Raw genomic sequence first — 16,754 nt, 5'->3', positions numbered from 1 at the left:
TCACTGAGCCATCGGATTTCATCAAAAATATCTTAATTTGTGTTCTGATGAACGAAGGTCTTACGGGTGGAACGACATGAGGGAGAGTAATTAATGACAGAATTTTAATTTTTGGGTGAACTAACCCTTTAATTCTGATTGAGGAAGGCTTTACATGGCTGTTAAACATGTGATTTAATTGTTTACATAAAGGGCTCAGTGTGGATGGTCCATCAACCTGTTTATTAACAGATTATTTGGTTGCAAGAAAACCTGTTTCTATTTTGTCAGTGGTTTGGAAGTGAAGGTCACTGTGGTGACCTTCATTTTATACAGGCTCAGATGCTACAAAACCAGACGTCCTGTTCTTGTGTAGCGTCATTTAAATATGGGCAATAAATGCATAAAACATCATGGTGTGTGTTAAACAAGAAATGAACAGACGCTAATATAAAAGACTTTTATTATTTAGTGATTAAACAGAAATTCACATTTTATCAACTGGCGTAATACCCAGAATCCTCATCCCATTGGCCAGAACTGACCGGACGGCACTGAACAGACAGAGTCGGGCCTGAGGAAACAAACACACTGTAAGCATCATTTCAGTCTGATGATAAATGCAGCAGGTCAAACGCATGTTTACCTGGGCTGCCGCCGCTGGACTTCCCTTCACGGGCAGCTCTCGATGAGCCGAGGCCACCAGGTGACTGAAAACACAGTGAAACCTCATCAGAACAAACACGTGCCTTCTGTGGGACTCACAAACCAGCAAAACTACACCAGTGGTTTTCAGACTCACCGCTCTGTAAAGCCTCATTCAGACTGTCAATCCAAACCTGTGTTTGTGTATATCAGATTGGATTCTGATCATATTTAGCAAGTGTAAACGGCAATAAAATAACATGAAATGTGAAACGCGGCAGCTACATGCTGTAAATGACAACATCTGTATTGCAAACCCCTTTATGTTGTTGCTTTTGCTGTATACCTACCAACACAACATAATTGCCACAAAACTAATGTATATATTCCAGAAAAAACAAAAAAGAGGCATGGACACAAATCAGATCTGAACAGTTTTGAGACACAATGTAAACAGTCAATCATTTAGATCAGATTCCAGTCGGATACACAGATCAGATTTAGACTGTCAGTGTGAATGTAGCCTAAGAGTATGTTTATTATCCGACAACGATGTATTAAAAACAGAAGTTTTTCTTTTGTGTTTTTCGTGTACAGATGACAAAACGATCTGCGAAAATGAGTAAAAATGCTGTATTCTGCTGCCAGACCAGTAGATGGCGATGTCACATTGTAAAGAAACACTTCACCTACATGCGTATGGCATAATCATTTTCACAAATTTAATGAACTAACTTTAGAATCATTGCTATACTATTATAGTTTTTATATAGTTTTCCTTCTTCGGTTTTCATTTTAATTTTAGTTAAAAGTTTAATAATTTTGATGTGTATTTTTGTTAGGTTTTTAATGTCTATATAGTTATAATTTTTTATTTCAGTTTTAGTTTTAGTTACTCAGTTTATTTTCAAGTTAAGATAAAAAAAGTGAAAATTTTAGATTTTTTTTTTTCAATATCAGGTTACATTGATTTTTTTCGTGTACAGATGACAAAACGATCTGCGAAAATGAGTAAAAACGCTGTATTCTGCTGCCAGACCAGTAGATGGCGATGTCACATTGTAAAGAAACACTTCGCCTATATGCATATGACATAATCGTTTTCACAAATTTACATTTTTGTAGTTTACACAGAGATGATAATAGTATCATTTTCAAAAACGTGCTTTTTCAGGCCCCTAAAATGCCGTTATCGTGTAAATGAACGGCCGCTCAGTCTCTCTAATCTCACACACTCAGGTTCGTTGTCTCTCCTGACGAGCTGATTATCTGAATCAGGTGTTAAACCTGACCTAAACACTGGTTAATGATGCGTTCAAGTCATGTCGGAAAGATCACATTTATGAGTTGAATGGACATGAACATCATCCTGATTTCATTTATTCACAAGATTGATTTTTATTGTCTTTATTGTGTTATTCTTTTTGTTTGAATTATTAGCCATGTTAACAATTAATTATAGTTTATATATATATTTTTCCTTCTTCTGTTTTCATTTTAATTTTAGTTAAAAGTTTAATCACTTTGATGTGTATTTTTGTTAGGTTTTTAATGTCTAAATAGTTATAATTTTTTATTTCAGTTTTAATTTTAGTTAGTTTATTTTAGTACTTCAAGTTAAGCTAAAAAAGTGAAAATTTTAGATTTTTTTTTTTTCAATATCAGGTTACATTGATTTTTTTCGTGTACAGATGACAAAACGATCTGCGAAAATGAGTAAAAACGCTGTATTCTGCTGCCAGACCAGTAGATGGCGATGTCACATTGTAAAGAAACACTTCGCCTATATGCATATGACATAATCGTTTTCACAAATTTACATTTTTGTAGTTTACACAGAGATGATAATAGTATCATTTTCAAAAACGTGCTTTTTCAGGCCCCTAAAATGCCGTTATCGTGTAAATGAACGGCCGCTCAGTCTCTCTAATCTCACACACTCAGGTTCGTTGTCTCTCCTGACGAGCTGATGATCTGAATCAGGTGTTAAACCTGACCTAAACACTGGTTAATGATGCGTTCAAGTCATGTCGGAAAGATCACATTTATGAGTTGAATGGACATGAACATCATCCTGATTTCATTTATTCACAAGATTGATTTTTATTGTCTTTATTGTGTTATTCTTTTTGTTTGAATTATTAGCCATGTTAACAATTAATTATAGTTTATATATATATTTTTCCTTCTTCTGTTTTCATTTTAATTTTAGTTAAAAGTTTAATCACTTTGATGTGTATTTTTGTTAGGTTTTTAATGTCTAAATAGTTATAATTTTTTATTTCAGTTTTAATTTTAGTTAGTTTATTTTAGTACTTCAAGTTAAGCTAAAAAAGTGAAAATTTTAGATTTTTTTTTTTTCAATATCAGGTTACATTGATTTTTTCGTGTACAGATGGCAAAACGATCTGCGAAAATGACTAAAAACGCTGTATTCTGCTGCCAGACCAGTAGATGGCGATGTCACGTTGTAAAGAAACACTACGCCTATATGCGTATGACAATCGTTTTCACAAATTTACATTTTTGTAGTTTACACAGAGTTGATAACAGTATCGTTTTCAAAAACGTGCTTTTTTTAGGCTCCTAAAATGCCGTTATCATGTAAATGAATGGCCAAAACGCATAAAAACTTCAGTTTTTAGTTGAAAATGGTGTCTTGTAAATGAACGATCGCTCAGTCTCTCTAATCTCACACACTCGGGTTCACTGTCTCTCCTGACGAGTGTTAAACATGACCTAATTATGGGTTAATAGTGCGTTCAAGTCATGTCTGAAAGATCACATTTATGAGTTGAATGAACATCATTCTGCTACACACTCAATAGTATCTACTTTATGGTGTGGTGTGTACGTGATGTTAGGATGTTAATGTGTACCTGAGAGTCATGAGGAAGTTGACCAGGTGTCTGGGCTGCAGGTCATTCGCCGACTGAAGAAGAACTTCATCATATCTGCAAACAGTCAGACGTCACTGTGGTACAATTACACAAAGTCTCCATTTACAAATGATTATTTGGAATAAATAAACTGTCAGCATTAAAGTCACCATGAAATCAAACAAACAATTCTTATTTTTTAAGGAAAGAAATGTGACCAGGAACTACTTCATAGCTGTGTTTACTGGAAATAACTGCACATAACTCCTGACAGCATGTGATCCAGTGTTGTGTCATTCATTATTTCATCATTTACATGAAGTGAACTGAACAGATGAGATTTAAAACACATAGTTTCCATAACAATACAATACAGTATTCATCTGGGTGGGGCGTCACTGATGTCGTCGGACCAGCTTCACTGATGTCATGCATGTGAGGTATGCGTGATGAAGGTGACGCTCACCTGAGCAGGTGCTGGAGAACTGAAACACTTCTGCTGTCCGTGAGAGGAGAGACGTCACGGCAAGAGTACGACTCACTCGCGTGTCTCCTCAGCAAACTGTGGATTAGGTTATAGTATTCATAACTAGCTGTATGTAAACCAACAGTCCATAGTCCATGCATGCACTGTCTACTATATAGGTAGGTGTGTGTGTGTGTGTGTACCTGCAGAGTCGGGCGTGTGTGTACTGCAGAAACACACCCGTGTCCCCTTGAGACTGCAAGACTTTGTCCCAATCGAATTTATAGTCTGATATCAGAGGCCCTTTGAAGTCCTGACAAACACATTAGATAAACATCAGCACACACACCGACCGCATGACGCTATATGACACACACATAGCCTGAATACGACAATATGAATTCAAGCCTGCCGGGGCAGATAAACACAATAAAACACACCCTTCAGATGTGAAATGCAGTCAGTCAGGCTTGTGTTCAGAGGAACCACTCGAGTGTGTGTGTGTGTGTGTGTGTGTGTGTGTGTACCTGTATGATTAAAGCGCTGATCCCCACCCTCTCGGCCGTCAGCTCCGGCTCCTCCAGCACTTTTGAAGCTACACAACATACAAAAAGAGCCTCAGTTCAACTAAACTAGTTAGTCGTGCCAGAAGACAGCTGTGAATAAAAGAGAGGTTGAGAGATTGTGTGTTTTGCTTTGATTTTTTTCGTTTGAAGCTGATTTCACTGATTCATAAGACAGATTTTTATTGTCTTTATTGTGTTATTAGCCATGTTTAGCACTTCGGGACAACTGTGTGGAATTTAAAAGAATTAATTAATTAACTTTAGAATCATTGTTATGCTTTTATAGTTTTTAATGTAGTAACTGATTTTAATGAAGTTACCGATCCTTCAATACATTTTCTTGTAGTTCACGGCACTAACGTGTTAAAAAACATTTAACAATAAAATTTAACAATGAAATATATATATTTTTTCATTTTAAAATGTTAGTGTTTTGCTGTGTATTTTTGTCTTTTTTTTTTGTAAATGTCTATATAGTTTTGTTTTTTTGTTTTTTCAGTTTTAGTTATTTTAGTACTTGAAGTTAAGATGAACAATTTTTTTTATTTATTTATTTTTCATTCCAGGTTACATTTATTTATTTCAAGTAATGATTTTTTTGTTTTAATTTTAGTTAAGATAACGCTACCGTTCAAAAGTTTGGGATCTGTAACATTTTTAATGTTTTATAAAGAAGTTTTGTCTGCTCACCAAGGCTGCATTTATTTAATTAAAAATACAGTAAAATCAGTAATATTGTGAAATATTATTACAATTTAAAATAACTGTTTTCTATTTGAAAATATTTGAAAGTGTAATTTATTCCTGTGATCAAAGCTGAATTTTCAGCATCATTACTCCAGTCTTCAGTGTCACATGATCCTTCAGAAATCATTCTAATATGCTGATCTGCTGCTCAAGAAACATTTAATGTGTACAATTGTACAAAATATTTGTGTACAATATTTTTTTTCAGGATTCTTTGATGAACATAAAGTTCAAAAGAACAGCATGTATTTGAAATATAAGCTTTTGTTACATTTTAAATGTCTTTACTGTCACTTTTGATCGATTTAATGCATCCTTTCTGAAAAAAAAAAAATAAATAAATTTCTCTAAATTCTTCTTTAAAAAAAAAAAAATTCTTACTGACCCCAAAATTTTGAATGGTAGTGTATAATGTTACAAAAGCTTTGTATTTCAGATAAATGCTGTTCTTTTGAACTTTCTATTCATCAAAGAATCAAGAAAAAAAAAGTACACAACATTTTCAACATTGATAATAATCATAAATGTTTCTTGAGCAGCAAATCATCATATTAAAATGATTTCTGAAGGATCATGTGATAATTGAAGACTGGAGTAATGATGCTGAAAATTCAGCTTTTCCAACACAGAAATAAATTACATTTTATATTATATTTCAATAGAAAATATTTATTTTAAATTGTAATAATATTTCACAATATCACTGTTTTTACTGTTTTTTAATTAAATAAATGCAATCTTGGTGAGCAGACAAAGCTTCTTTTAAAAATATTAAAAATCTTACCGATCCCAAACTTTTGAACGGTAGTGTATATATAATTTTTTTTGGTTTTCATTTTAAAATTTGTCTATATACTAATTATTTCATTTAGTTTTAGTTATTTTAGAACTTCAAGTTAAACAAAACATTTTTTATTTTAAAAAAAATATTTTTTTTGTTTGTTTTAATTTTAGTGTAGTTAACGATAATAGCACTGGTCTGACAGGTTTTTTTTTTTTGCTCAGCTAGTGAAGAAACTCTTGTCATTATTACTGTACAAAGTAAAAAGTGTACTGTACACTTATAACACTATACTTTGTGTTTCATTAGCTTGCTATTAAATGACAGTAAACTAGTTAACACTGCTGAGAGAGTTTCTGACACAACGGCTGAGGGAGTGACGCCAAATTTGACATCTTTCTCTCCAACATAATCTTTTATAAAATCATAGAAACACTATCATAAAATTATCATCTTATTTTGCTACTGCAGGTAATGAGAATGCAATTATATTATATTTTTTGTAGTTTACACAACTATAAAGACTTCTGCTTCTGAGAACCCCGCAAAAGGGTCCATTAGAAATCACACATTAATTCACAGTGTCTCCCACAACAACAAAAACAAACAGCCGTCATCTGATTGTTCCAGAGCATGTGTGCAGAAGCTATAAACAGGAGTAGCTCTAGAATGAGGGTATGATGCAGATCATCAGTGCTCTTGATATGGTGGTCAGACTGAGCGAGTCTCACTTCTGGACTGTCTCATGTTGTTGATCATCCGGCTCCGCGCCTCCTCCAGCACATCCTCCAGGAACACCACCTCCCCGCGGCGTGTGCTCATGCCCTGCACCAACCCGAACGCCACATGATGACACCTGCCACACACACACAAAGTCACATTAAAGTCCTTTTAAAGGTGCCCTAGAACCAGTTTTCACAAGATGTAATATAAGTCTAAGGTGTCCCCTGAATGTGTCTGTGAAGTTTCAGCTCAAAATACCCCATAGATTTTTTTTTAATTAATTTTTTTAACTGCCTATTTTGGGGCATCATTAACTATGCACAGATTCAGGCTGCGGCCCCTTTAAATCTCTCTCTCCCTGCCCCCCGAGCTCTGGACTATAATACATTGCATAAACAAAGTTCACACAGCTAATATAACCCTCAAAATGGATCTTTACAAAATGCTCGTCATGCATACTGCATGCATGTGTCGGATCACGTGAGTATAGTATTTATTTGGATGTTTACATTTGATTTTGAATGAGTTTGATGGTGCTCCGTGGCTAAAGCTAACATTACACACTGTTGGAGAGATTTATAAAGAATGAAGTTGTGTTTATGAATTATACAGACTGCAAGTGTTTAAAAATGAAAATTACTTTAACCACATTTAACAGTACATTAGCAACATGCTAACGAAACATTTATAAAGACAATTTACAAATATCACTAAAAATATCATGATATCATGGATCGTGTCAGTTATTATTGCTCCATCTGCCATTTTTCACTATTGTTCTTGCTTGCTTACCTAGTCTGATGATTCAGCTGTGCACAGATCCAGACATTAATACTGCCTTGTCTAATGCCCTTGAACATGAGCTGGCATATGCAAATATTGGGGGCGTACATATTAATGATCCTGACTGTTACGTAACAGTCGGTGTTATGTTGAGATTCGCCTGTTCTTCAGAGGTCTTTTAAACAAATGAGATTTATATAAGAAGGAGGAAACAATGGAGTTTGAAACTCAGTGTATGTCATTTCCATGTACTGAACTCTTGTTATTCAACTATGCCAAGATAAATTCAATTTTTGATTCTAGGGCACCTTTAAGGCAAGTCATTTGACTCAGCAGCCATATTTGAAATGTGTCTCGGGCAGCTGTTTCAGTCATGCAAGTGCAGCTCCTTTCATCTCTTTGAATGAGGAAACATCAAATTCTCCAAAGCTGTTCATCAAGTTTACGATTAAGTTTCATATTTCAACATGTTAGTCCCGTGACCTACAAGAAAATGTATTGAAGGATCGGTAGTTTTACAATAAGGTCTTATTTACTAACATTAGTTACTGCATTAACTAACATGAAATAACAATAAGCAATATATTCTGTAACACTTTATTTACATGCACTTACTATAGTAACAACAGTAAATTATGCATAATTACAAGTAACTAACCCTAAACCAAACCCTATCTGTAACTCTATAGTAAGTACATGTAGTTAATTAATAGTACTCAGTACTTATTTGAGTAATTACAATGTAACTACGGCATTGTGAAATAAAGTGTAACCTTATATTCTTACAGCTTTTATTAACATTTCTTCAAGGTAGGGTAGGCAATGTTTTTCATAAAAACTTCTTATTTTCCTGGTTGAAACTCTCCAGTAAAACAAAAGGGCATCTTAGGAACTGCACTCCGGTTCAAACCTGACCTCTCAGGTAGGTCCTTTACACCATGTTTACACCGGACGCGAGCAGCACGATGCAACGCAACAAAAGACAATAGAACCCATTATAATCAGTGACGTTGTCTACGTAAACTGATGCCTCATTTTATTTATGACATACTGACACGAAGGACAAATGCTTTGCAATGGGCGCTTGTAGACACAGTGTTAGGGTGTTGTGGAGGTGAGGTGTCTAAGTCGCAACATCTAGCTACTGGGGTACCTCAGGGCTCAGTGCTTGGACCGCTTCTCTTCTCCATCTACATGTCATCACTAGGATCTGTCATTCAGAAACATGGATTTTCCTGTCACTGCTATCCTGATGACACTCAACTCTACCTCCTATTCCAACCAGATGATCCGACAGCAGTTCCTCGCATCTCAGCCTGCCTGACAGACATTTCTGACTGGATGAAGGACCACCACCTTCAACTCAATCCTGTGAAGACAGAACTGCTTGTGGTCTCAGCTAAAGCACTGATGTTTGCCTACAGAACAATGTCTCTGCACCCCTACACCTAAATTCACTACTTCAGACCTAAGTGCTCTCGAGTGCAAGTGAACGGCTCCTTGTGGTGCCATTATCCCAAAGAGGCACTTTCACTGACCTTTACCTTGACCGTTCCAACCCGAGGAGCTGAATAATGTAAATTATGAGATGGCAACCTGTGACGTTCTACTCTGAGAGGTTCACATCCTCAGATTCAGATTTATGCATTTCTATGGCAACACTTATCAACGCCGAAATGAATCTGCAGCAGTCAGGTGGTACAAGTCAGAGCTCTTTAAGTTGTTTACATTCATTATTATTGTAATGTTATGTGCTTTCAGACATGAGGTAATTTAAAGCCGTTTCTCTTGACGGGAGGGTCAAGAGGGAGCTAGCCTCTCCGAAAATTACCTACCCTACCTTTAATGTTAGTTAATAAAAATGTTCATGTTACTTCACAGTGCATTAACTAAACAGATACAAGTTTTGATCTTAATGTATTATTAAATGTTGAAATTTAGATAAACAAAGGCTAATAAATGCTGTAAAAATATATTGCTCATTGTTAGTTCTTGTCAATGTAGCTAACTAATTTTAACAAATTAAACCTTAGAAAGAATCTAAGGACCTGTTTCAGAAGCAACCATATGAAAATGTGTAAATATATTGATCTTTACTTTATGTTTTCTTAAGGTGTCAGATCTCAGAACAGCACGAGATGAGCAGATAACCAGTGTTTCAAGTTCTTTCAAAAAAGCAAAAGAAGACATCTAACACACATAACACTGTGAGGTGTTTAGTTAGTAGGTGTGTCAAATGAGAGAATTACTACTTTTTACAGCCAAAGGTTTTGTCAAGGTATGCTTTGTCAAGGTATATTTTGACAAGGCGTGTCTCTGTCCTGAAGGGGAAGGTACCACTGGATCAGTGTTTGAGCAGCAATAATGATGTTTATGGAGTCAGACAGCTGACGAGTCATTGAAGAACGCCATATGACACGCTATACTATTAAAGCATGAAGTAAAGACACCACAGGTGATCGAGATAAAAATAATAGTTAATAGATGTCATCATACTTCCCCTGTTCACTGATTACATTAAGAATTGCTAACATTTTTCATATTACAAGTTCTGCAATGTTATGTTAAAATATGTAAATGAGGCACAATCTAATTAAATATGCACATCTGGTAGGTTGGGACGGAGTGAGTGTGTTTGAGTATGTGCCTGTGTGAGTGTGTGTGTGTGTGTGTGTGTGTGTACCTCTCTGCCCACTCGTGTCCCATGGCTGACAGGATGTGAAAGAGCTGCTGGAAGTGGACGGACTGACTCTTATCTGTCTTAAAAAGGGAACGAGGAGCAGATGCAGAAGGTGAAGGAGTCACATGATTCAGCGGTGATTTCAAACCATGACTGTTCTTACCACATAGATCATCTCATCAAAGCCAAACCTCTGCTTCCTGTCCAGCGCTGCTGCAATGTCTCTGAAAGCACACAGAAGTGCCGCTTTAAACTCAACATGTGTGTGTGTGTGTGTGTGTGTGTGTGTGTGTGTGTGTGTGTGTGTGACACACCTGGTGATGTACAGGGACGTCCCATCACTGCGCACTAATGTGGCGTACGACGACATATCACCCATCGCAGACAGATCCACCACACCTGTGCCCTTCCTGTTCAACAACCAATCACAGTCAGTCACCGCAAACCATCACATACATTTAAAAAACATCAAATTTAATTAAATATTAAGTTTATTTATAAACTAAATTTAAGATTTATGTATTTGAATTGAATATCATCAATTTGGATCAGTTATGTAAACATAAATATACATAAATTATGTATTTGCTAATTTGCATATTCATAGTTCTGCGTATACTAAATGAGGCAAGGGTGTAGAGTTACAGTCAAGCTATTTTAAGGCATGAAGAAATTATTTTCACAGGAAAAAAACATTTAAATATATTATTTTGATTATCAAAGATTAGTTTTAAGGGATAAAAATATTGACTGCAGATGAGCTTTAAATACACAACCAGCTTTATATATTTATCATCAGAAAATCCAATTTGTTTCAATGTCATACATTTGACTGTTCCACAGTCAGTCATTTTAACCATGTTCATACTTTTTAACTGAACGAATGCAATTGTTTTCACAATGAACAGATTTATGGTGATTCTAAGCAATTTGAATAAACAGATTTTGAAAACATGATTTAAATAAAATCAAATTGATGCAAATAAACTATGCAAAGTTTTTCGAGTGCAGAAATCTGACCTGTTTCATTTATGTATGACTGACAAATATGCATAAGATTAAGTTTATCCATAGTTTGTTAAAAGTGAAAATGTATGTGATTCAAACACATAAATCTTTCATTTAGGCAGGAAAAGCTCTGCTCTGCAGGAGAGGAGCGGCTGTACTCAGTGGTCTTCAGCAGGCGTTTGGTCTTCAGCTCTTCCAGCACATTCTGGGTCTGACCGTCATGAAACGACTCTCCAGAGTAATGGTCAAAGTCAACGCCTAAACGCTGAGAGACGACAAACACCGTCATTTTTCACCATCAAGTTCAGCATACAATACTACAGGCTCTACACAAACCCTATTCTTCTTCTCTAGATGCTGCTCTCTTTATTTACTTGACAGAAAACAACCTGTTGATTAAATCTTTCAGTGCTCAACAGATTAAATTAAAACAACATAACTAACGTTTTAGTGTGGCATGACAGATCACTCTGTTCAGTGCACTTCTTTCTACTTAACCTCTTAATAACTTAATGTATGTTTGAATACATGTTATAATAAAATGTTTATATGGCAGCCACTGTTTAAATGTTTATTTATTTATTTTCAACAACAAATTGGAGTAGATTATACATGTGGGTTCATGAAAACTGCTTTATGTGCAACTCGAGTGTTTGCGACTGGCGTCCCTGTACAGTTTACAGCTTCCCTTGAGAGAGATTTTTCATTTGCTTAGGAAAAATTGACATGATGTATCTAAAATATGTTTAAATGAATCAATATCAAATATCCAATCAAATGCTTACTAGAATTGGAAACTGCTTGAAATGTGAAAAAAACCTAAATGGAAATGCTTGAAATGTGAATAAACTGAAAATGATATTACACATGATATTACCTGATAGATGCGTTTGTATTCGTCGACAGTGATCTCTCGAAACTGTCTCCACAGCTCCAGGGCCTGATCCTCCCGCTGAACCAGACGCCTGTAAAACTCTGCAGCGGCCGAACGCACGCTCTCGTCACTCTCGACCTCACGGTTCACCTGGACGTACACCTGCAGCCCCAGTGAAAACAAATCAACTAGTGACAATGAGAGTAAATGAAACACACAGACGTCTCTGTAAGGACGGACCTCAAACAGGTGCTCCAGCGGCCGCGTCTTCAGCTTCTCCTGAGAGCCGAAGCGCTCAAAACCAGCTCCCAACAGACCTGCGAACACCAGTGACCGACTCAAACCAGCTGACACATAACCTCAGGTGTAGGAAAGTGTTTTTAAAGTGCCCTTATTATCATTTTATTCCACTTACTGACTTCTCCAGGTTAATAATGTTCACTCACCAAACTGCATTCCCCAGTCGCCCAAATAATTGACTCGAATAACATCTTTCCCCAAGGCCTTCTTTAGATTGGCAATGAAGTTTCCTACAAAAAAAGCAAATAATTTAACCTGAAAATATCTGTTTTGTGAAGAAACACTGGTTTCAAACATCAAGCTAAGATGATCTTGTGTTCAAGTGCTCCATCTGCTGGTGACAGAGAGAACTAGTTTAACAGGAACTTTCTGCATTTGACATTTCATTTATCAGAGTAAAGATGATCTCACCGATTATAGTGGAGCGAAGATGTCCGGCATGAAATTTCTTAGCGATGTTTGGAGAGCTGTGAGAGAAGAGAGTTGAGTGGGTACCGCTGCAGAGACAACTAAACGAACGGCTTGAGTGTTACCCGACCTGAACTCCACAAGCGTCCGGCCGCCCTGAAGATGGCGCAGAAGGTCGCTCTTCACGCCAAACCCGTCGGGCTCTGAGTGCAGCTGCTCTAAGAGCTTCTGTGACACACATCAGACATGAGATATTAAAGTCACACTGAAACTGAAGCAGGGTGTTTTCTTCTGCACTGTGACATGCATCCGAGTGAAACAGATTATCGAAAAATAAAAATAAAAGGCAGGGCTTGGTTCTATGCATCGGTTGTTGATTGGATGTCGAGATATTTTTGATAAAATCTGATGGCTCAAAAATATCTTAATTTGTGTTCTGAAGATGAACGAAGGTTTGGAACGACATGAGGGTGAGGAATTCATTTTCATTTTTGGGTGAACTAACCCTTTAATCAGACTAAAAGACTGTCTGTTGTTTCACTGGAAGATCCAGTTATTACAATTTGATTAAACATTTTGAAATCAAAACATTATTAAAAAATTAAACATGCACAGATGAATTTCTCACAGTAAGATCTATAATATATGGAAGCTTGTTTCTGCCAAAAAATCTTAAAATTGTGATTTTTACCTTGCAATTCAGAATTATTTCTCAGAATTGCGAGATATAAACTCACAAATACATGAAAATGTAAAAAAATTTTGCAATTATGTTTTTTTATTCTCTGGCGAATAAAGCAAGCTTTCATAATAATATGCATTTAGAAAATAGATAAAATGAATCTTCATTTCATGCTGAATTTAAAGGCAATTATTACTATTATGCCATATCCCTACATGTAGCTATGGCCTGTCACGATCATGAATTTTGTGCTCTTAGAAATAATTGCATTTAATTTAATTCTGTTTTGTATGTCAATTTCAGTGTATTTTTTTTTAAGTTGGAATTGCATATAATATAATAATAAATTATAACAAAATAGGTCCATATGATTAATGATGTTATAATATAATATAATATAATATAATATATACAGTCCAGTCCAAAAGTTTGGAACCACTAAGATTTTTAATGTTTTTAAAAGAAGTTTCGTCTGCTCACCAAGGCTACATTTATTTAATTAAAAATACAGTAAAAACAGTAATATTGTGAAATATTATTACAATTTAAAATAACTTTGTACTATTTAAATATATTTGACAAAGTAATTTATTCCTGTGATCAAAGCTGAATTTTCAGCATCATTACTCCAGTCTTCAGTGTCACATGATCCTTCAGAAATCATTCTAATATGCTGATTTGCTGCTCAAGAAACATTTATGATTATTTTCAATGTTGAAAACAGTTGTGTACTTTTTTTTTCAGGATTCCTTGATGAATAGAAAGTTCAAAAGAACAGCATTTATCTGAAATACAAAGCTTCTGTAGCATTATACACTACCGTTCAAATGTTTGGGGTCAGTAAGAATTTTTATTTTTATTTTTTTGAAAAGAAATTAAAGAAATGAATACTTTTATTCAGCAAGGATGCATTAAATCAATCAAAAGTGGCAGTAAAGACATTTATAATGTTACAAAAGATTAGATTTCAAATACATGCTGTTCTTTTGAACTTTCTATTCATCAAATAATCCTGAAAAAAAATATTGTACACAAATATTTTGTACAATTGTACACATTAAATGTTTCTTGAGCAGCAGATTAGAATGATTTCTGAAGGATCATGTGACACTGAAGACTGGAGTAATGATGCTGAAAATTCAGCTTTGATCACAGGAATAAATTACTTTGTCAAATATATTTAAATAGTACAAAGTTATTTTAAATTGTAATAATATTTCACAATATTACTGTTTTTACTGTATTTTTAATTAAATAAATGTAGCCTTGGTGAGCAGACGAAACTTCTTTTAAAAACATTAAAAATCTTAGTGGTTCCAAACTTTTGGACTGTACTGTATATCTGATTAAATCCTCAAAGCTTCATTTCTTATGAAGGAAAACCTTTGACTATCTTTATGTATTTTCAACTGTGTTTTTTATATTCTTTGGCAAAATGTGAAATTTAAACTGCACAATTATTGCCGTTCTCTCAAATAACTGTGATTAGATTGAAAATCTATGATCAATTAATCAATAATCGCGACAGGCCAACATATAGCATTGACTTTCAAGCTGACAAAGCACAAAACAATAAAATGATAAGTTATGTACATCAGCAATGATTGGGGAGGATTATAATGTAATTACAGAGTTATGTTTATGATGTTTGTTTCCTCATGTCTGTGAGTAGCGTCTGTTCACCTGCGCCAGGATCAGTCTGTTCAATCTGAAGTGAATCACTCCTCGACCAGCGACGACCTCTTCCACGACAGCGTCACGTTTGATCTAGAGCGGAGAACAGACACAAGATCGCTCCAGAACATGAGCATATATAAAAACATTCATATCATAGGAAAAGAGGAGTCATCGTAGTCTTCCCAAGAACAGACTCACTCCTGTCTACATATCAATCCTTCCCGAGCATCTGCTCACCTGATTGGCCAGCGCTTGTGTTTGGGTCTGCAGGTCTCCATCAGGAGGAACAGCTCCTCTCTGCAGCAGACTGTTGACCGACACACGCAGGTCAGAGGTCGTCCTGAGGTCACAAACACTGCATCAGTGCATCAGACAGACCTGATCAGACACCACAGCTGGAGCTGATGAAGTGACTTCATACTGACTCTCTTAAAGGTGATATATGAGGGTGTCTTTAGACTTATTTTTGTCTTATGGATATAAAACTTCTATGAATGACTTCTAAGAATTCTATCCTGAACAACATTTATTGAAGAAAGACTTGGCTGTTGCCCTACAGATTTAGCATTTTAATTAATGCAAGATGAGTTATTATTAGCTTATTTCTTAAATAGAAAATGAGTTTATGGGTTTATAGGGTGTGTGAATATTCGCTCTTACTGTTTCTTCGACACTGGCACAGCAGAGATCAGGGGTATTAAAGCATCTTCAGACACTCCGACCACCTTTGAAAGCTGCAACACAAGTCAAATGAGATGCTGCGCGACTTTTATTAATGTTACAGTGTATCATGAGGTGAATCAGACGCGCGCTGCGCGTACCTGCAGCGCAACACTCCTCCTGAAGAAGCACGCCATGTGCGCGCGCGATATTCACATTAAACTACATCAGGAATGAAACAACAGTGAATGAAAATGAAGTGTCATTGATCAGTATCCGCGTGCTCTTACTGTGAGGACAGAAGTTTGAGCATCCTGAAGTCAGCTACTGTCATTCCTGTGCCTGTTTTCAAAATAAAAGTCATCAGTACTTCTGTTTTCACAGCTGATTATTAGAGGAGTTTTTTGTGGTTATAGTCCTGTCCCGATGTAATTTCCACCAGATTATGTACTGTTTAATAGCATTTTGTTGTGATGAAATAAAATTAAATTTTAATACAAAATTTAAATTTAATACATGCAATACAAAATGTATAACTCCTTTGTATTGCTATAGCTAATTTAAGTATGTCTGAGTTGTGAGGCTATAAAGTTGTGAAGGTAGCAATGGATCATGCTTTACAGTCCTCCATCTTCTTGACTCCTTCTCTTTGCCAGCAGAGATTCCAGGCCGGATGAAGCCTCTTCCCAGTCTAGCGTTTTTCAGGATGAGGATCAAGTGGAGTGAATGGAATGATGGAGGAGCCTCTACTGTGCTGGAAAGCTAAAGACACAGTCGGATGTGAACGCTGGGATGATCATATGCTGTTGGCTCCTTCAAAGCTGGAAAACAAGTCAAAGTAAAGACAAGGCAGTGAAGAATCCCTCATCCGGCATCTGACCCCGAACTGGCAAAGA

General features: G+C 35.8%; 1 protein-coding gene across 3 annotated transcripts; it reads right to left on the bottom strand.

Moving 5' to 3' along the window:
- Positions 1-425: 425 nt before the first annotated feature.
- Positions 426-16,214, bottom strand: rars2 (arginyl-tRNA synthetase 2, mitochondrial). 3 transcript variants are annotated; one of them, XM_048208250.1, is made up of 20 exons: positions 16,020-16,213; positions 15,859-15,932; positions 15,436-15,553; positions 15,205-15,288; positions 12,970-13,067; positions 12,843-12,898; positions 12,578-12,661; positions 12,372-12,448; positions 12,135-12,293; positions 11,416-11,522; positions 10,564-10,659; positions 10,413-10,473; positions 10,253-10,329; positions 6,795-6,919; positions 4,497-4,564; positions 4,173-4,282; positions 3,970-4,065; positions 3,504-3,578; positions 626-689; positions 426-553 (listed from the first exon to the last, which is right to left on the bottom strand). In XM_048208250.1, exons 1-20 carry the CDS (start codon positions 16,053-16,055, stop codon positions 467-469), a joined length of 1,752 nt encoding a protein of 583 aa, XP_048064207.1. In that variant the 5' UTR covers positions 16,056-16,213; the 3' UTR covers positions 426-466. The 3 variants fall into 3 exon arrangements, with proteins under 3 accessions (XP_048064207.1, XP_048064208.1, XP_048064206.1); XM_048208251.1 differs by having other exon boundaries at positions 15,436-15,538; positions 16,020-16,212; XM_048208249.1 differs by having other exon boundaries at positions 12,135-12,448; positions 15,436-15,538; positions 16,020-16,214.
- Positions 16,215-16,754: the final 540 nt, after the last annotated feature.

The sequence above is a fragment of the Megalobrama amblycephala genome, linkage group LG11 (genome assembly GCF_018812025.1).
Source record: "Megalobrama amblycephala isolate DHTTF-2021 linkage group LG11, ASM1881202v1, whole genome shotgun sequence".
Lineage (NCBI taxonomy): Eukaryota > Metazoa > Chordata > Actinopteri > Cypriniformes > Xenocyprididae > Megalobrama > Megalobrama amblycephala.
This window is presented reverse-complemented; position numbering and strand designations above follow the sequence as displayed.